Source organism: Eleutherodactylus coqui, chromosome 2 (assembly GCF_035609145.1).
Source record: "Eleutherodactylus coqui strain aEleCoq1 chromosome 2, aEleCoq1.hap1, whole genome shotgun sequence".
NCBI lineage: Eukaryota > Metazoa > Chordata > Amphibia > Anura > Eleutherodactylidae > Eleutherodactylus > Eleutherodactylus coqui.
The window spans coordinates 186,057,848-186,078,708 of record NC_089838.1 but is presented as its reverse complement, the minus strand read 5'-3'; the positions used below and the strand labels follow the sequence as shown (position 1 = coordinate 186,078,708).

Genomic DNA, 20,861 nt, shown 5'->3' with positions numbered 1-20,861 from the left:
GAGACTGTTCTAGAAATGCTCTGCAACCTGTGCGGGGGTCATTTTGCAAGGAGGGGAAGTAAATAGTCACAGTTCAGCACCAATTGTGAATAGTGAATCCTGTGTTATCTACATATAGGCGTTTATCTTTCAGTGTAATCCTGCCAGTGATGTAAAGGGCCATTTACACGGGTCGATTATAGCGCAAAATTCGTTCAAATGAACTGATTTGCTAGATAATCGTCACATCTAAATCCACAGCCATCGAGCACTATTCGTTTACAGTTCGCTGGTCGCTAACTTTCAATCACACTCCCCACTCAGCGCTTCACATAAAACATGAAGTACTGAGCAATAAGCCCACGATCCAGCGGTGATCTGCCTGTCTAAACACTCTGCAGGAGCACCAACAACCTTGTGGTGACATCAGTGCTCGCGCAGTCGTTTAGACTGTCGTCCGTCAATATGGAACCCTAGTAATTATTCGGAAATTATAGTACCAGTGTTTCTAACACACACAGCTCTACTACATGCATCCTAATTCACACACACAGCTGTGGTACACCCATGCTGATTTCCAGACATCACTAGCTCAGCAGACTCCTGGATACAGTGATCAGACCCTGGTCATGTGATCCCTGACCCACCCACACAGGTGTTGACATGACCGTGACATCATAGGTCGTGATGGCTGCTGTCGGCTTATTCAGTACAGATAGTTCCCTACTTGCGAACGTTCAAGTTACGAACTTCGCAAGATGCAAACAATCTGTCCTGCACAGTATGATGTAATACTATGGCATTACATTATACTGTGCAGGGACCGGACAGGCTTCTATCAAGCCTGTCCGGTCAGATCGCAGGACACTCTGTGGTTGCTAGGCAGCCGAGGGCCTTCTGAAGGGCCCTAGGGCTGCCTATGCAGAGCGGCTATAAAGCTGTGGGCTTGATAGGCCCTCTGCATAGGCAGCCCAGGGGCCTTTCAGAAGGCCCCCGGCTGCCTAGCAACCGCACAGCGCCCCGCGATCTTATCACGGGACACTGTACGGGACCCCTGAACGTTGAGTGCAGGTAGTTCTTATAGCAGACACCCGGCGGCAGCAGTTCCGACGAGCCACGCCACTCATCGGAACAGTTAACGCTTTAAATACTGCTGTCTATTCGGACAGCGGCATTTAAGTGTTAACAGTTCCGACGAGCGGCGCGGCTTGTCGGAACTGCTGCCGCCGGGTGTCCGCTGTAAGAACAGCCTGCACCCGACGTTGTATGAAGCGGGATCCACCCACGATCCTGCTCCAGACAAGCATTTGTACGGACATACGAACAAATGTACTTGGAAACAGGCTCCTGGAACAGAACCTGTTCGCAAGTAGGGGACTATCTGTATAGAGTACTTTACCAAACGGAACAATGACTCCCCCCACAGCAGTGACATCACCGCAGTTCCCTCAGCCCACGGGATTTCTGTGGTGGCGGTAGGTCAGTGTCTTCTGTCAGGACCGCTGAGTTGTGTTTGAGATAACGGCTTGGTTGTATTCTCATTTTGTTATTTTTGTCCTCCCCTTCCAAGAGCCCTAACTTTGTTGTTCTTCTGTCGGTCAACTCTGTGTTTTATATAGGTTGTAGGACCTACGATAAGGTCACCAGGGGCGGAGCATGAGAAGCACCCACACACATACATATAACGGACAAGTGGTCGTTAGTAGCTTGATTAGTGAGAGGATTGCAGCAAAGCTTTCTCTACAGATCAGTAAGGGACAGAATAGTATTAAACTCTGTGGTCAGTGTGAAAAATGCAGGATTTCAGGATATTTTTTTTTTAATTAAAAATTGTGACCGAAAGCTAAAAAGATAATAACCAAAAATTCTTAAAAATATGTTTAATACAAAAATGTGTTTTACATAATAGGTCATTTTTTAATGACACATTCCCTTTAAAAGTAACAAAGCCCAACTTGAAGAAGTCAAGCATAACAATCTGCAGGCTTTTCTGATTTTAACAAGAGTATAATTAGAATTCTGCATATGAATACTATGTTATTTAAATTGCCACAAATGGAAATAAATGTATACATAGAAAAGGGAACCTATTTTTTTCCAAGAAGCTTTGAATAATGTGCTGCTGATTGGAAAGTACATGTTCAGGTTAAGTTAATAAGATATATACAAAAATATGAATCCTTTCCACTGTTCTCCGGCATCCCAGCAGGATTCTGGGCACTTGTCATTGCTGACAGAGCATCTCTTGAAGGTAACAGGGTTTGAAGACTGATCCAATAAAGTGTGCATCTGATCCACTCCACCCAGGTTTGGGTTCTGGTGAGTGCTGCTGACACTTTATTGCTTGGAGTTTGAAGACCCCATCTCCAGCAAGAGATGGCTCAGATTGGCTGAGCTAATCAGAGCCAGCGCTCGATGCACCAATCAGAGCCATTCCTTTAATGGCTGTGATTGGTTCTCTGAGCACTGACTTAGCCAATAAGAGCAACCTCTTGCTGGAGGCGGGGTCTTCAAATCCTGTTACCATCAAGAGATGTTCTGTCGATGATTACAAGTACTCTGAAGCCTACCCGGAGCTCCAGAGAGCAGCAGGAGTCACCCAGACGGCGCCAGCTGGGAGAGTATTGCTTTTGAGATAGGGCCCCCCCCCCCGCGCCTGAAAATCAGGGTAGCAACCTTCGTCTAACATTGCCAAAAATGTGGAGCCAAGTTGTGCTGCATTTTCAGCTGCGCTAAAACTACTACTCAATCATTTCAATGGGTGACGAAGTGCCGAAAACAGCCAAAAATAGAACACCCATCGCTTTCAAAGCGCAGCGTTGAAAACTCTGTGCTTTAATGCTTGTGTAAGCAGCCCCATTTAAATGAATGGAAGCATTGTACAGAGTTTAGCACAGCACTTAAGGCTGTATGAAAACACCTGTGTGAGGGAGGCCTTATAAAACACAAAACGTAAATTTGCACTTTTGAAATAGGGAGATCTTTTTTTTTACCAAAAAAGTAGTGAGAAGATGAGAACTTGTTCCATGCAGACAGTTTAAAAATTTTTTTAGAAAGTTTCTCTTGTGCAAAAGTAGTAAAACATGAAACCTATATAAATGAGCTGCAGAATAAAGTTAGCATACGTATACCACATAGGGAACAGCATTAAAAGAAATACTTATGAAAATAGTTGGGTTTTTTCCATTGACCCCAGGAAAAATTGAATTAAAAAAAATATTCAATGCATTTATATAGAAATTATACACACCCGAAATTGGTAGCTATAAAACCTAGAACTCGTCTCCAGCGCATGGATGGAAAAAAAAGTTATGCGCGTTGGAACACAAGAGGGAAAACTATTTGCCGATTCTTAAAACTAAAATTACTTACTAAAATGTACTTGTATTAAATATATTTAGGAGACAAATTCAAAATATGGACCCCTTATATACCAGCATCATGCTGGTCAGCCAATTTCCAGACTACCAAAATTTTGTACAGTATAAACCTTTTGGTGACAACATGCAAATATGAACATAGTTACCCGATCTAGAAAGCACTGGAAAAACCACTTCATTGTATAAAGACTTGTATAGAGTTCCTGAGTTTCCTGGAAAATTGAAAATAATTCAAGTCATTCAGGTTTTTATCAGATCAAAGTAAAAATGAAGGAATATATTCTAATAACTATGTGAACATCGAACAATGGATTTTAACATTTTTCTTCGTATTTTGTGTTTGCAAATGAAGACAACAAAAGAAGTGAACCCCCTATTTATTATAGCAGTGGCCAAGAACAGCTGCCCTGATGTAACTTTCATAAAAAGATGTAGTATTAGTCTACTGCCCCAGAAGAGACGCACAAAATAGTCGATGAAATGCTATTTCAAAATGACACTTTCTTTTTGGAGTTTCTTCAAGGGGTGCTGCCACGTTGAACATAGTGTCTTTCCTGCAGGCAGCATGTTATAGAGCAGGAGGGACTGAGCCAACTGAATATAAAATATATATAGTTTTGAGGGAAAGGATCCAAAATAACTTGTATTTCACTAAATTTAGATCACTTAGCTTAATAGTTCAGAAGTTGGTCCTACTCCATGATTGTATATACAGTCATACAGGGAAGTCTGTCAAAGATAGCTGTCAGTCACAGAGTAGGACCAAAGAGCAGGGATGACTGAAATACAAACATAAGACAAGTTAAGGCCCATTTACACGCAAAGACAATCTTTGAAACGACTGAAAGATTGACAGTTTTAGTGCTCGTTTTACATAAACTGCTAATGGAAACTGATGTTCATTAGCAGTTTATTACCTTTATTTGCATGTAAATGAGTCTCCAGCAGCTGATTGCAAATCCCAGCATGTGGTCTGGACTTTGCACTCAGCTGCATTGCCTTCACACAGACTGCCATGGGCTGTCAGGTAAACACAATGTAGTCAGCTGCTCCCGTGGAGAACATAGCATGCAAGCCTGCCATCTCTCTCCAGCTGAACGATGGATTTTATGCTCACCTAAAAATCCTTGTTTAACTGAAGAGTAAACAATGGAAGCATTTACATGCAATTATGATCGCTCAAAAGCCATTGTTTAAACGAATTTTAAGCGATCATCATTGCGTGTAAATGGGGCTTTAGTTATTCTGGACCTTTTCCCCAAACACTCTAATCAGTCAAGCTCAATGCCTCCTGCTTGAGCACATGATGCAGACAGAGAAGAAGCCATGCACAACATGACAGATCCCCTTTAAAATATACCAGTAAAGAGAATCAAAATCCATGTAAAGCTCTTAAGAAATCTGCAAAATCACTATGTAATGCTTTTGGCAATTATCTACAACCCCCCCCCCCCCCCCCCCCCCCCTAAGGTGAGGACATTTTTCTGACCCTGTATCATTTATAAACATAGTACGTTAGATATAGATTGTCGTCTTGCGGCCTATTTCAGCTTGTTTCCACCCCACCTAGGTTTTTGGGACTAGGCAATTTTTTTGTAATCATTTGCCCTCTAATCACTAGTTTTGTGTTGCATGACAGAACTAGGGAGAGCTTTCATAGTGCAGTTATTCTCCCATAAAGCTCCGTTAGATGAAATTTGCAGAATTACATGTTTATTTGCAATTTATACATCAATTATTGTATGATACTATTGTGGATCTCAATCAGTAATGCAATAGTGTAAGATATTTAGTCACATCAACCTCCCTTATTTAACACTGACTGCTGGAGACTATGGTAACCAACACTGCTGCAACACAGGGACCGCAGCTCACCGACAGCCCTGCTGGCAGGGCAGGCTTCCACAGGCTGCTCAACACATCAGTCAGTAACCATAACAGTTACACTGGACAATGGCAATCAGTTGTAAAGCGATTTTATCACACAAGGGGATCAAAGTGCAGCTTGGAAATTCTTGTTGATATGTGGAGAGTTGGGAAGAGGGAAGTCTTGAACCCCGGACCTAAGGACTGCAAGGCTTGACTGAGGCCAAAGAAGCACATGAAGGCTGGGTTATTCAGGCTCACAGCTTCTCATACATTCTGGGAAAACAATACAAGTGGAGGTCATGTTGACTACAGGTCACTGCAACCTTAATGCCGGTAAAGATCAAATCACTTGAGTCTCTGGCTTTAAAAATATTTTCCAGAATTGTGCTGGACTGACGCTCTAAATAAATTGGTTGAGTACAGACAAACTACATACAGATTCCAAGAAGGAACCAGCAGAATTTCATCTTTTACTTTAAGTGTGAAAAAAAGAAGTGGCCTATAGCTCAACAATCTGCACAAGGAAAAAAAAAGTATTTATAGGGTGGCTCTACTTTTCTAAAGTTTGTAACTCCACAGGTAAAGTCTTCCTTTTATATATTACAGAAGAAAAAAAGCTGCATTTCAGTGAAAAATTGCCTTTTCCAAACTCCAGTCATCACACCACCAACAGGCCATGAGGATGTCCCATATAGAGAATACCTGAAGTGCTGACAATAATTACACCTGTGCAATACTACGGAAATCCTGAAAGCCTGATCTGTCGGGCAAGTTGCGAAAATCGGCATTTTAGAAACAATAAAAGTAACCCATCAGCCCACAAAGTTTTTCTACGACGAGTAGTTTACTTACAAAGTGCTGTTTAAGTTTAGGCATAAATTTCTTCATTATTTTATCATGATGTTCCTGAAATCTTAATAGTTTTGGAAACCCTGGGACAAAGAAACCTACCAAAGAGGGGGAAAAAAGCACGTATGTTAAATATATGCATGCACTATATATGCATTTCACATAGACAGGTCAGATGGTTTATCACACAGACTCCAAACCAAGATACAAATCACGCTACGTTAAATTATGTGAAATAACGGAGAGCAATTCCTACCATGCAATGTATGTTTAGGCCCAGAAAACAATTTTACGAGGGCCCAAAAGGCATCTTCTTCATTCATGTACATGAGTAGTAATGCAGTAATCTGGCTCATGCCCTGACAGTATCCAACCTCCTATACGAGAGAATGAAACAGGAATAAGACCATGCACAAAAAAACCCCACAAGAACAAAATGCTTCATTGATCCCTCACTTCAACATTCAAGTGGGTTAACTTTTAAAGTAAGGCTCTGTGGAGACTAGAGTCCCGACATCCATGTATAATAGTCATAGACAAAGTGAATTTGTTTGTTACGGTTTTTTTTAAATACAATGCTCCCCACAGCTGATTTAGGGTGCTTTCACACCTTTCCTGGGGATTCCGCTTTTCTGCTTCATTCAGGGAGCAGGAAAGGGGAGTCCCCATGGCCGAACGGTTCCATCTCTGAACGGAACTGAACAGCAGCGGGTGGACGCCATTGACTATAATAGGGTTCCAGCCGGATCTGCGATGGAACCTCCAGTTGTGGCATATAGTAGGACTTCTATACTAAGGCCTCCTTATAGTGAAAGCAACATTATATCTTGCAGGATTGGGAATCTATGGAGGTGCGGAGAAGTGTCATATGCTGTGATGCTATGCCAATTACAGAGGTGGTGCATCTATGGTAAACAACCCTGTGATCTTACGAGATTAGCGTATTCTTGCGCTTATGTCAGTGATCCACATGACTGGGACAACGGCACATGCGTGGTATGTGCCATTAGGTACTGGAGATCCCGCGATATTGCAGCCTGTTAGCGCATGCGCTGATTGCCTTGCTGCCCTGTCGCTGATGACGTATGGGAATGGGACGCTGGTTGACGTGTGCGTAATGAGAAGATGCTGGACTGTCGTGCAGCCTAATCTAGGTATACACATGTGCTGCTATTATGTCCAAAATGGCTACACCTACCATGGGATCCTCCACACCAATGAGAAAGGTTAAACCATTAGGGGCGTGGTGTATTGTGATTGGATTGTGGGTATTCTGTTTGTATACTTATATGTGGTGTGTGATCCATGCATGTATGCTTGACAAAGACCTCCCTCACGGTCGAAACGTTGCATGCATTTTAATGGAGTAAAATAAAGTCTACAACTTTTAAACTGCTTCTCCTGGATTGAACTCCTGAGTCCTGCACCGATTTGCTGATTCTGGATGACTTATGGAGGGCCAAGGAGTCTGAGGCCTTTATTTTAGGAGCATGCACCTATATTGATCGCTTCCCCACGGGGTGGATTTGTTTGGAGTGCCACTGACAACACTTTTCAACCTTGCTGTATGTACGTAGGAAGCTCCAGCCGGAGGTTCAGACGCAGATGCATTACCAGGAGGAGCAAACCAAAAGAGTGCCCCAAATCTCTCAGCTTTTGCTGCATCTATACTGATCCTGAAGCACTGAGTTTAGCTGAAGAGTAAAGGTTCTGGTAGCTTTGATCACAAAAATAGCACTGCACATTCTGGGAAACACAGACATTACCTCCCAGTACACATGTGAAGAACGTAAAAAAACTCCTGATAAACCAGAAAGCAAAAAACACAACAGTACATATTCCTTCAGCCATTTTCAAATGCCAGGATTCTAAAACTTTTATCTGGGAAAGCTTGGTAACATCGAATATGATCACAACTACAACTGAGGTTAGTTATAATTCAACTATCCAAGACTCCATAATTGTAACTGTGGTTTCCTATAAGGGGACACATGTTATGGCCCTACAGTTGGTTTATACGCCAAGTGTATCTGTTGGGCTCCATCCACCCGACAAAAGGTCAAAAGAATGATACTTTAGTCCCCATCAAGCCAGTATACATCTAAGAGTGTCCGCTTTCCTGCTCCATTCTAGGAGCAGGAGAGGAGAATCCATGCGGCCGAAAGGCTTAGTCTCTGGACAGAACCAAACAGAGCTGAATGGACTCCATTGACTAATTTCCGCCCAGCTTTTGGATGGAAGAAAAAGAAGTACATATGCAGAGCCTTTTCTTTCAGTATTTTGAGCTGGATCTGTGACGGAACCTCTGGCCACAGGTTCTGATGCAGAGGTGAAGCCGGCCTAATAGATGTTGAAATTATGATGTGAAAAAGCCCCAAGCAGGATGTTCTAGAACTAAAAATGCAAAACCCTGCAATTCGTTATTGGGCTTGTTGATTCTCACTGATAGGTTTTAAAAACTTTCCTTTTCAAAGTGCAAACTTAGCAGGGAACACCAATTAGAACCTCTCGCCCAATTCCTACATCCTCACAAAAATGCACATTTGATAAGGACACTAGCAAAGGTGGGTGAAGACCCCCCTGGGAGACATACTGTCAGCCATAATTTTTAATACAGTATATATTATATACACATACACACGGCCATTTAAATTCTACATGAGCGCAATCTACAAGTGTCCAGTTACACAGCCAAGTGTGGGGGTCTCTACATGCATTGCATACACAACTATCCTGGAGATCCAAAAGGGATTTGTTACACAACATTTGATGATGTGGTTAATAATTATAATAGCTAATCTTTTGCTTTAAAGGCTGTGAATAAAGATTTTTTTTCCTTTAAATTTCACACAGGAACTGTAGCTATTCATGCTTCCAACACGTTGCCAGGTTCGGAGGGTTAACAAGTCTGGTTTTGACACCATGCAGAACTTTTGCCAAGAGATTTCTCGCATACACTGAAATACCATCTGGTTGTACAGAGATCTAGCATGTGCAGTGTTCCCCAAGCAATGTGAATTCTCTGCGCATTGTGACCAACATGATAATTACACACAGATGTTCCTGCAGAAGAGATGGCAAAACCGCGGATACGAACACAGAAGAAGGGACCTGCAAGACCTTCTATGCCCAGGTAGTGCAATCTATATATAGAGGCTTCATGTTGGGCGATTAGAAAAATTATCAGAACCTTCTACCCCTGCCACCTGTTCCAATTCCTCAATATGTGAACATATTTTCCAGCAAGCACCTTCTGTGCTTTAGCTATAATTTAATGCAGATGAACTGGGGTATTCATCACTCTGTACAATTAGGCCTCTTGAAATTGCACATTATTTCCATAAAAAACACCAGAGAATCAATGATAAACCATCAGGTTCTGCGTTGAGCAAATGTTTTATTTCCTTTCATATATGGAGAAAAGGAGCAAAATGCTAATGTACAAATGCAGAGAATCTTATGGATGAAGACAAGACATACAAGCGGTCAGAAATAATATGCATTGAGGTTTAGGTAAAACTGCACATGTAAACTACACATTTTAAATGGAAAAACAAAACAAAAAAAACATGTACAGGGTGTCATTAGAGGCTTGAGCTCCACTTGGTAACAGTCTCTTGATGGTATTTGGGCTATCAATCATCATCGTAATCAGATTGCTTACCTTGGCAACACTCGGTACACTATGCTAAAGACAAAATACTGGCAAAGAGGGTACAATCCATCTCAATTTTTACGTACTAACTGGAACTGATGCCAAGTCAGGAGGAATCTCACAGGGTGGGCTAGAGCATAACAAGTGACTCACTCACAATGTGAATTAGCCTGGAGCATGGATACAAAGTATCACTAACACAGTGACAATGATTTGAGTACACAAATAAGTGCACTTATACTCCTCACTGTGATTTGGCTTCTAGAGGATAGTCGCTCCATAGATCTGGCATCAACCCTAAAGTACTGTGCCGCAGCAGGAGTCCCATACTGCTTCCCAACTGTGTACATGATGCCTACTTATTCTAAACGATGAGCAATCAGGTCATCGTCAATCATTTATGCAGCATGCAGATAGCTCATCGTTCAGGGTAAATAGCGTCCGTTCAGTATTGACCGGCCGGGGAGAGCGAGGAGTGAGCCAGCGATACTAGCTCCTGTGCGGCAGCACGTGAGCGAGCATGTGCGGGGACGAGTTTCAGGCATTGTTTGCCCGACACTCGTTCCGTCTACAAGGCCTTTAGGCTACCTTCACACCAGCAGTGTACGCTGGGGGATTTAGGATAGCGCAATTGTTTTGGAAATTCCACAGCATTTGAAACCCAAAGCAAGTGATTGTGATTTTACAAATCTCCACATTATGGATTTACAAATCGGCAGCATTTCTATGTTGTGGAACCTGCAGAAGCGCTTTGAATCCACTTGAAAATCAGCATGTGAGGTTTGTTAATAAAGTTGGCCAGTGTGACCTCCGAAGCAGGAACTGCTATTACCATATCACAAAAAAGCAACCTATTCCGCAGCAGAAAATCCACACATAAAAACTAAATTCCATAACAAAAAAGTGCTGCAGATTACACAAAACTGATTCTGACCATCTGTAGAAGTGCAACAGAAATTCAGCAGCAGATATTTTGCAGCTAAAACGTCCCGTGTGAAGGTACTCTTAGGCTGCATTCACACTGACAAGTTTTATGCGCCGCAAGACGCACAAATATGGACTTGTTCACGTGAGCAATTTTTTGCATTAGATCGCACCATGTTCTATCTTATGGCATTCCCTCAAAACGCCTCACTCGCGGTGTTCAATTGGACCTTTAAAAGACATCTCATGGCACCTGCATGTTGTGCGATGTGCATGCAAGTGCGTTATGATCTTTCCCATTGAAATGAATCGGGAACACTTGCGATCTTTTGACGAATGTGCAACACGTGCCCGAGGATCGCAATTTCACAGAGGCGATACAAGGCGTTTTTGAAAGAAAAATGCCTCGCATGTGTGTGAAAAAAGCATGTTGGCAAGCGTGATATCGGGCTGAGTTTCTCAGCCTGTTATCGCATTCGCCCACGTGAATCCGACCTTGCTCTGGATAAAATCCGTAAGACAGGACAAGCTCAGATTTTTTTTTTGTCAAGCACATAATTTCTACTTGGTCAAATAATATCCAATATGGCTGGATTTTTTACAAGGGTTTTTTTGTCTTGCTGTGCCCACTTCTTTTCTGACAATCCAAGGCACTTTATAGCTACTGTAGCCTCCTCATCAGAAGCTGAGCTTTTAAACCTGGCAACAACAAGGCTGCAGCCGCATGAGTCAGGTGCTCCGTGGATTTTCCACATGGAAAATCCGCAGCATTTACAGCAGCAGCAAAGTGGATGAAAAGTTTTTAAAAAAAAATCTTATCCACGTGCTGCAGGAGAAATCCACATGAAATCCATGCAGAAAATTATGTGCAGTGCAGATTTTTAGTGGACAGGATGAATGCCGCAAGTAGTGACGTTGGTGCCAAATCCACAGAATTTCCTCAACTAAATCCCAGACAAAACACATCATTATTTGCTGAGGTTTTTTACTGCTGAAAATTTCTAGCAGAGTCGCTGCATTTTCTTTCTTCTGCCTCGTGTGGCCACACCTCAAATCTTAAGATAATGGAATCTTATTATCCCTCCAGTATTCACTTACCGTATTATACAATGAATATGCTGCCAACACGTGAAATAAAGCCTGTTGCCTGTGAAGGAAGAAAAACACACTTGTAGTAATACATCATTCAGGCTACTTTAAAACACATTCAATAAATTCCATAAAATTGGAATTTATATGTGAAAAGCCATTTGCGGTGCTCCAATAAACTAACAAGAAGCTGAAAGGAACAAAAGCATGTAAAATCAATACGAGAAGTACTGACAGCTCTGTTCAATAGAGTTTAGCCTGGAAGACTTCCAGTGGTTATACTTCTGCCATAGAGAACTTCAATATGATAAGTGGATCTATGATGATCAAAAGCTATACACATTGCAGTAACATTCAAGTCAACCGAGTGGCTTCATTGAAAGAGCATTTGTCTTGATGGATAAGAAAAGAAAAAGCTTGGCACTGAAATAGTAAACCTCGAGTCACAGGCACGCTTCAATAAATGCATCTAAAAGTTTCTCCAATCGCTGGGTGTTTAGAAGTTTAAATTCTGGACTGTGCTTCTTCATGTATGCGGCATGTGGAAATAAAGGGAATGTGTTCTAGATGTTACAATGCCCTTGTAAAGAAGCATACTATACATTTTATTTCTAGTATCCATTTGTTTAAACTTGCATAGACTAGCAATTTGATTTATTGTCAAATTTGCAGCCCAAACCATTCAGTCAGACTCGTGGCAATAACAATAGGGCTCGCAATGGTTGCTGTTGTGTCCGGATCTCATAATCCAAGCACCAGACGCACAGCAGTATAAAACTTACATTTAGCACCTTTCAGTATGGCCGGTTTCACACGGGCGACAAAACCGCGCAATTTTCTCACAATGCTCCAGCGCTAGAAATCACATATGTAAAGTACATGCTTTCCAATGGGTTCCTTTACATTAGCTATGTTTAGTAGCCTGCTATATTGTGGGAAAAAAAACAAACAAAAAACACCCAATAGCCACTGTCAGGTCCACCGCACTTCTCCTCGCAGGTCCCCAGCACTTGTTGCAAGTCTTCTGTCAGCACTTCCTGGATTGGAGGTTCAAAACCCCCGCCTCCAGGAAGCGCTGGCTCTGATTGGCTAAGCCGCGGCGCTCAAGAACCAATCAAAGCCATTCAATGAATAGCTGTGATTGGTTCTTGAGCGCCGAGGTTCAGCCAATCAGAGGAGGCGTCTCCTGGAGGCAGGGTTTTTCAAACCCCTGACCAGGAATCGTTGCCTGAAGACTGAAGATAAATGCCGGGGACGTGCAGAGAAGACATGCGTCAGAGCTGACAGCGGCTGTTAGGTGATTTATTTGTTGTTTTTTTTAATGCAGCTAGGGGTCATTTTCGGGGTAGCCCTTATATTCAACCCCTTCCCTCCTAAAAGAAATCCCAGCAAAAGAACACTACGAAATTGCGATATCACCACGAGAAAAGGCAGCAATATCGCACAGAACACAGCGGTGATATCACTGCAATTTTCTCGCAGCGATATCGCTGTTGCCCATGTGAAAAAGACCTAAAGGTGTACTGATGTACACATGTCCAGCAGGCACGTTTTTTATTCATGTCTGTTGAGTCTATGAGGCTCTAAAGATACATGCAGCGAATGCATTAGGAGTGGCTCCTGGCACAAATGCTGAATGCACAGTACATATTGAAAGTTGTATAAGAGCTTTACAGAGAGATCAGCCAAAAATTAGTTTTCAGCATTTGCACACAACTACCAGAAATGACTGAAGCTGCCTCATTTTAAGAGTGCAAAGAAAAAAACAATTTTGAATGACACTGGATGGTTCGCTACACATATTGGATATAAGCCTGTACATACTTAACACCATATCGATCTCTGAACATTATGTGGTCACGAAACGTTCGATTCACATCCAGATCAATCTGCCTGATATCGGGTGAAATAGTTCTTGCTTTTCGTTTCAAAATCTAAGAAAAACATTGGATACAGAGTAGATTAAGAAATATCAGCAAATCAGATAACTACTGCTAATATCCTACATATACATTAAAATTCTTTCAATCCAGAATGGGACCTTCATAGTAGATTGCATATTCTGGAACAGCAGTAGAAGCCTAAATAAAATTTACTTGTAAGAGTTCAGGAAATTAGGGCAGAAGGTATAAAATAGAATGCTACCAACAAAATAGGTTATCGCTTTTTCCTATGGTCTCTGATTGATAAAAGGTAGGGGGGAAACCTGAACAAAACTTCATGTTGGCCCAGCCCTGTGGTTATCTACTGTTCTACAATGACAGACAGGAGGCTGCCTCTTTCTTTACAAGCAGCCTGTCAGCAAGTCCCCCTTTTTCACAATGAAGGCTGAAGTGAGAGCCAGCTGAAGCACTTTGAATTGCTTTCTCAGGCTAGATCACAACTGGAGCTATGATCTTGGTCTTGTTATAGATGCTTTAGCTGTGATTTAGTGTGAGATAGCTCTTGTAGAAACACAGGCAGTGAGAGCTGTAGGTATATTCAACTCCCACTTCAACCTGCTCTCTCATGCTGTATCGCAGATAGAGGTTCTTGGCTTCAAAACAAAACCACGCTTTAGCTACAATACAGTCCAAAACCGAGCCATAATTAGCAAGGATGTATCTCATATGTCCTTTGCCAGTGAAGTGCTTCCCTGCCAGTACATGTGTAATTAACCTTTCCCTACCCCTTGGTATAATAAAGATGTGCAAGGACAGATCTGGTGTTTTTGTTGTAGGTTTTTGGTGCAACAATACATGTAGCAGAAAAAGTCTGTGTGAATGTCAAAGCATGCCGTGGATTTTCAGATCTGTAGCTGGACTACAATCCTGTAAAGTCACCAGGAGATTTTTGCCATGGATGTCAATGTAAGCAAAGCATATGCTGAAATCAGCAGCAGATTTTTTCCATTCCTTTTGAACGTAGCTTAAAGATAAGATTGTTAAACAAAATTTTACCATATAAAGATCTTTTTTCTCATCTTTTAATTTTGGGACTTCCAGTATTAGAGACCATACTTGACCCCGCAGCTGAAGAGGAAGGCCTTTATATACTCTTCTGTGGAGCTTTAATATAGAAAAACAGGAGGGGGAAAAAAAAGGTAAAACAATAATAATGTGATACTCCAAGAGAGCCAGAAAAAAACGTTTATGCATGAATGAACCTTTTAGACTATGCATATACATAAGCTAACCAAAAACTGCAAAGAAATTAACATTTTAGGTCCTTCAACAACTGTTTTAGTAAAAGGGTCTAAAGGTTTTAGGGGGAAAAAGGTTTGCCCTGAGACAACTGAAAGTTGGTTTATCAAATTGGTAATATGTAAATAAATAGGGCTACTAATACAAAATTGATATCAATGTTTTAACTGCTCCAATAAGTATTTTATACAGTGCATAAAATAAAGTACAGAAAAACTGCAAAAGAATCTATATAGAACTGTCACATGCATTACCTTCTCTGTGTTCTTGTACTTATCCCAGCTCTTCAACATTTTCAGCCATTTGGAAGTTCTCTCAATTTCTAGAAACTTTTGCTATGAAGACAAAGTAGACACATTGGCCAACCTCATGTTAACCTCTCAAATTTTGTAACGTTATATAATCTCACTTATACTTGAAGTTCTCCTATGATAGTTAAAAGACAAAGAACAGCATTTTCAATATATATGAAAGTGTTTCTTCACCTTGCTCTACCCCTCAGTAGATTTGTGGTCGTTTTACTCTGGCTTCCATAATCAAATGGACTGATATTCCAGTAGAAGTATACACTTACAAATTTTATATTCTCCTTCCGATTATCTCCCTTGGCTGTACAGCTGCCAGCAGTCTTTTGGCTCATGTAAACAGCTATTTTAAGGTTAGCAGCACAAATAGCAGCTTAATCTGACATACTTGTAGTCCTGATTACTTTATATAAAGACTAGCTGATATACCCGGTTTCGCCCGAGTTAATTTGATACAGGTGTTTACGCGTTATTTGCCAAAAAAGGTTATGAAGTCAAGGTTAATTTAGAAGAACTGAGGAATAAAATATGTAGACCCCCTAGAGGAGCGTTAGATTCTCCTCAGGCTGCATGTACTGATGTCCGTCTGTAGAATGTGCCACCCCTTCCATTCTTCTCATTTAGCATCTGCTCGTGCCAAATTTCACGCTTGTATGACACTAAGAAGTTACATTTCATAGGGATACACTTACTTTTGCAATTAGCATTGAATAATAGAGTTGTGACCCCGTTACTTTTCTTATTTAGGAACTAAAGAATGCTCGTGCCAAATTTCACGCTTGTACAACATTGGACTCTTACATTACATAAGGGTGCACTTACTTTTGCAATTAGCATTGAATAATCAAGTTGTGACCCCTTCACTTTTCCCACTTAGGACCTAAAGAATGTTTGTGCCATATTTTACGCTTGTACGAAGTTACATTACAAAGAGGTGCACTTACTTTTGCTATTAGGATTGAATAATCGAGTTGCAACCCCTTTACTTTTCTTATTTAGGACCTAAAGAATGGTCATGCCAAATTTCATGTTTGTACAACACCGGGAAGTTAGAGAATTAGTGGCCAGTCAGTCAGGGCTTACACCTATAATTCACATATCTATAAAATATGTGAATTATAATAATGTTAACTATCGAATTGTATGTTGGATAGTATGAAAAGTCTCCATACTTTAACATAAGTGGATGGGTGCAACATTTTTTTTCGTTTACACGCAGTTTACAGTTTAAGTCATGACCTGAAAAACCCCTTTTGTAAAAGAAACACAATTCGCCCCATTGTTAAGGCGGCTTGTGTCAGTTTTCTGGCTTGTCAAGCCACAGAATTTGGTGCAAAAAAACTTTCACGACTTTTCAGCCTTCAGCGTAGGCCCCACCACTTTTTTAAAAAGTGGGCAGGGCTTATGGAGGAAGGTGCATAACCACCCAGATCGATCAGGGTAAATTATACCACAAAGGTAAAACCTGGTTGAAACCGAGCTTATATTTTTGTCAAGGCACACAGAGCTGCTGGGAATGCGCTGAATGTCCCTCCCCCTAGGTCCTCGAGCAAAAGGAGTGTGGGAGGGGGGGGGGGGGAAATCAAAATATTTAAAGAGTAACTGCACTTAAAAAAAAAACTTTTGACGTGGTCACATCTATACTTCAGTGGGGGCTCCAGGTGCTGAGATCTCCACCGATCGCTAGAAAGAAGAAGCAGAAGTACTACAACAAGTGCTGCGGCTCTTCAGCTGTTATTGTTCCTCATCTGCTCTTCTTGGCAGTTGAGGAGAGAAACAGAGAAGTCTATAGACTTCTACATGCCCTTCAGCTGCCAAAAAGATGCAACAGGGACCGATGACAGCCATAAGTGCCAAAGGTAGTTTCTGCAGTGGTAGATTCAGCCGCAAGTCTACCGTATATTCCGGCGTATAAGGCGACGGGGCGTATAAGACGACCCCCCAACTGTCACCTTATACGCCGGGAATACAGCGGAGCAAAAAAAATAAAAAAATCATTACTCACCTCCCCCGGCGTTCTGCGGCGCTGCTGCAGGATGTCGCACCCTCCTGGTCCCCGGCAGAGCATTTCTTTCTGGACGCAGGGCTTGAAATCCCCGCCTCCAGAAAGCTAATACTGTGATTAGCTAACACACACCGTTAGCCAATCACAGCCATTCAATGACATCATTGAAAGCTGTGATTGGCTAAAACACGCGTGCCTTCAGCCAATCACGGCCATTCAATGACATCATTGAATGGCTGTGATTGGCTGACGGCGTGTGTTAGCCAATCACAGCTTTCAATGATGTCATTGAATGGCTGTGATTGGCTAACGGCGTGTGTGTGCAGCAGCGCCGCAGAACGCCGGGGGAGGGGAGTAATGATTTTTTTTTTTTTTTGACCTTTTCTTTTTTTTGTATTACCGGCGTATAAGACGACCCCCGACTTCAGAGCAGATTTTTGGGGGTTCAAAAGTCGTCTTATACGCCGGTATATACGGTAAATGCCGATTTTAATGCAGAATTGCCAGCAAAACTGAATAGTTTTCAATTCAGCATCAAAACCCACACGGAGGTATGCAGATTTTGGTACATTTATGTAAATATTTGCAGATATTGTATACTACAGTAGGGAGAAAATGTAGTGTTTCTGTAAGATACAGGTTATGTTTTGTAAGAATCACTTACAGAAAATACTGTAAATAGCAAATCTGATAAGTCATTTCTAATCAGCATGGGAAAAAAATGTGCCAAAAAATAAATAGGACAATAAACCTATATCCCCTATATATAAGACACAGAGCCCTACAACATAAAACCATGTAACGACCGTGGTCTATACATACCCTGTCTATTGCTCCATCGTGAATTGGTAGCTCTTCGTTGCTGAAAGGGAGAGTAAATAAGTGGGATTGAACAGACTGCATGACATTTGCTCATCCAGTTAGAGGCAGTAGAAGCACAGACATTCAGCAGAACATAACCGTCCACAGCGTGCACTAAAAGCCCAAAGCCTCCGCTGGATTTTACATTTTATTAACTTGTGAAAGGAAGATTTTTTGGGATTCTATCCCAATTAAATGCATTGTGAGCACGCTGCATTAACAAGGCCTTGTCTGCCTGCCAACTCATCGGAAATAAAAGCAATCACATCAAATCTAACTTCCCCAAGCTAGCTGCCTCTGTTTCTGGATCACTCCCACCGACTACGTACATACTTTATTCCTGAGCAGCATGTATTGATCCTCGATACCGCATGAAAACTTCAAAGCAATAGAAACATACATAAATGGTTTCATGGTGCTTTTGCAAGGGCTGTGGGGCCAGTAAGCAAAACTTAGGAATATATTGTGAAGTTGCCCTAGGAATATTCCGGGTCATACAAACAATTCTAATGGCAAAAGGTAACCATAGATAATATCCTCTAAAATATAATCTAAATACTTTAGGATTCAAAAAGACAAAGACAACATCAAATAATCTTTAAAATAAAGGGGCGAATGGTGGTAGCAAATGAGATGTGACCAGCCGTCATCAGTAAGTGCCATGTGTGTAATTGTGCATATACACACTAAAACATAGGGCTGCATGGCCAACTTCCAAAAGCCTATGTAGAGATAAATAGGTCAGCACCACCAATGTAAAATTAAAATGTAATCTATAGCCACTCTGACATGTTTCGCATTGCAGCGTCCTCAGGGGGAACAACCAGGGCTATAGCGAGTTGTTTTTGAGGGCTCATGAAAATGGCATTAGAGATGAGCGAGCGTACTTGCTAAGGCACCTCACCCTTCCCCCCCCCCCCCCCCCCCCCTCCCCGAAACTCACTGCTCTCCCCCGCCGGCACCCGAATCTTGAGACGAGCGGGCAGGTACTCGCATAAGGCACTACTCGCTCGAGTAGTTTGCCTTTGCGAGTACACTCGCTCATCTCTAAATGGCATGTTTTTATATTAAAGCTGTCCCAGCGATCAGCGGATCAATGCAGGTCTGACTTCAGAATCTGCCAGAAATCAAGCTGTCGTTGTGAGGATGAAGCTGCAACTGGCCAAACCTTCTTGTACCGAAGCATATTGAAAAGAGCTGTCAAGACCTTTCAGCATTAGACTGATGGGCTCAATCTGAGGGACCACTTGCAGGATATTTTTGCACAGAAATCCTTTGCTTTATGACCAACTTCTTTTTCTTGGTTAATAGAAGGTAAGTAGGATAGGAAGCAGCAATATTTGTAGTGTAATGCCTGGCACTTCTCTTCCTTCTAGATACATGGTCATACACAACAACTGCTCACTGTGTGCCTGGACCATTCCCATCTTGCTCACAATAAACCCGACTATACACAGTTAATCATAACATGCTTATTACACTATGCAGAAAATATAATCAGCAGGGTCAAATGAAAACACAAATTATAACCTACAAACCTATAGTTAGCTGTAAGCTGAATATCTTCATTTTCCAACTAAATTCTTTCTGACACGGAGATGCTTACCACAGGTTGTGGAAAGAGACAGATCACACCCATCGTACAAAGGAAAGTTTACCTCTACACCGAAAACCCAGAGTCGGGAAGTTCCAAGCAGAGAAAACAGATATATGCAAATATTAACTGGGAGAGGAAGGCTGCATTCCTGCGGCTCTTCAGCATTCATTACCAATATAACAACGATTTCAGAATCTACAGAGATGGTTAAACATGGAACTGTGATCGAACACTGTAATTGTCCTGTAAACATAATCTATGTTGTAGGATTGTCTCTGTGGATTTCATTTATAGTCTGCTCATGTATGGATTCCATGAAAATGTCAATTAAAAAAGTTGAACAAACAACCACCAATTCGTAGAGAGATATTCCAGGGCAATTTCAGCCACCTGGATGGGCAGACAGAATATTGCACCACGGAAAAGTGGTTTACATCCTACCAGGATGTAGGATCCAGTAATTCATATTACTAACAGGCATCAAAAAAATATTTAGGTTTGTTTAGAAAGGTTTTACTGATCCAAATATGGATCAGTGTTAGGCTGGGTTTACACAGGGCAGATTTGCCGCGGTTTTTCCGTTGCGGTTTTGCCGCAGAAGAACTTCTGCGGCAAAACCGCTTCAAAGGTTAATTTGGGCTTGCGGATTTTGCTGTGGATTTTCGTGCGGAAAAATGTGTTTTTTTCTGCAGCGCTTTTTTACTTTTTGTCGCGCATTTGGTGCGGTTTTGGCTGCGTCCATAGATGTCGCGTATTTGGTGCGGTTTTGGCTGCGTCCCTAGAGGTCTATGGACAAAAAAGCGCTGTGGAAAAGACCGTAGAATGGACATGCTGCATCTTTTAAAACCGCGAAGCAGTTGCATTTCCGCACTGCGGCTGTGCGGAAAAAATCCGCCCTGTGAGAACAGCTTTTTGGCAAATCTCATTTGTGCTGCATTGTACTGCAAACGCAGCGCTTTTGCCGCAGTGCGGATATGCAACAGCAATCCACGGCAAAACCGCGGCAGATCTGCCCTGTGTGAACCCAGCCTTACAGTGAACAAATCACCTGTGAAAAGCTCCGGTCTCTTTAAATATGCTTCCTGCTTATAAGGAACCAACATACACCACATCTTATTACTTCATACACATTTACAAATGAATTGAGCCTTTGTTTCCTAAAAGGT

At 41.8% G+C, this 20,861-nt stretch overlaps 1 protein-coding gene across 1 annotated transcript in view; it reads right to left on the bottom strand.

Annotated features, from left to right (window-relative positions):
- Positions 1-20,861, bottom strand: part of USP6NL (USP6 N-terminal like) — a 134,660-nt gene that overhangs the window by 28,615 nt on the left and 85,184 nt on the right. Inside the window, exons 4-11 of the mRNA XM_066592060.1 lie at positions 18,060-18,099; positions 15,182-15,262; positions 14,685-14,792; positions 13,570-13,679; positions 11,755-11,803; positions 6,334-6,454; positions 6,081-6,175; positions 3,506-3,571 (exon numbers count right to left, since the gene is read on the bottom strand). Coding sequence (XP_066448157.1) covers positions 3,506-3,571; positions 6,081-6,175; positions 6,334-6,454; positions 11,755-11,803; positions 13,570-13,679; positions 14,685-14,792; positions 15,182-15,262; positions 18,060-18,099 — 670 coding nt within the window. The remainder of the gene's footprint in view (positions 1-3,505; positions 3,572-6,080; positions 6,176-6,333; positions 6,455-11,754; positions 11,804-13,569; positions 13,680-14,684; positions 14,793-15,181; positions 15,263-18,059; positions 18,100-20,861) is intronic.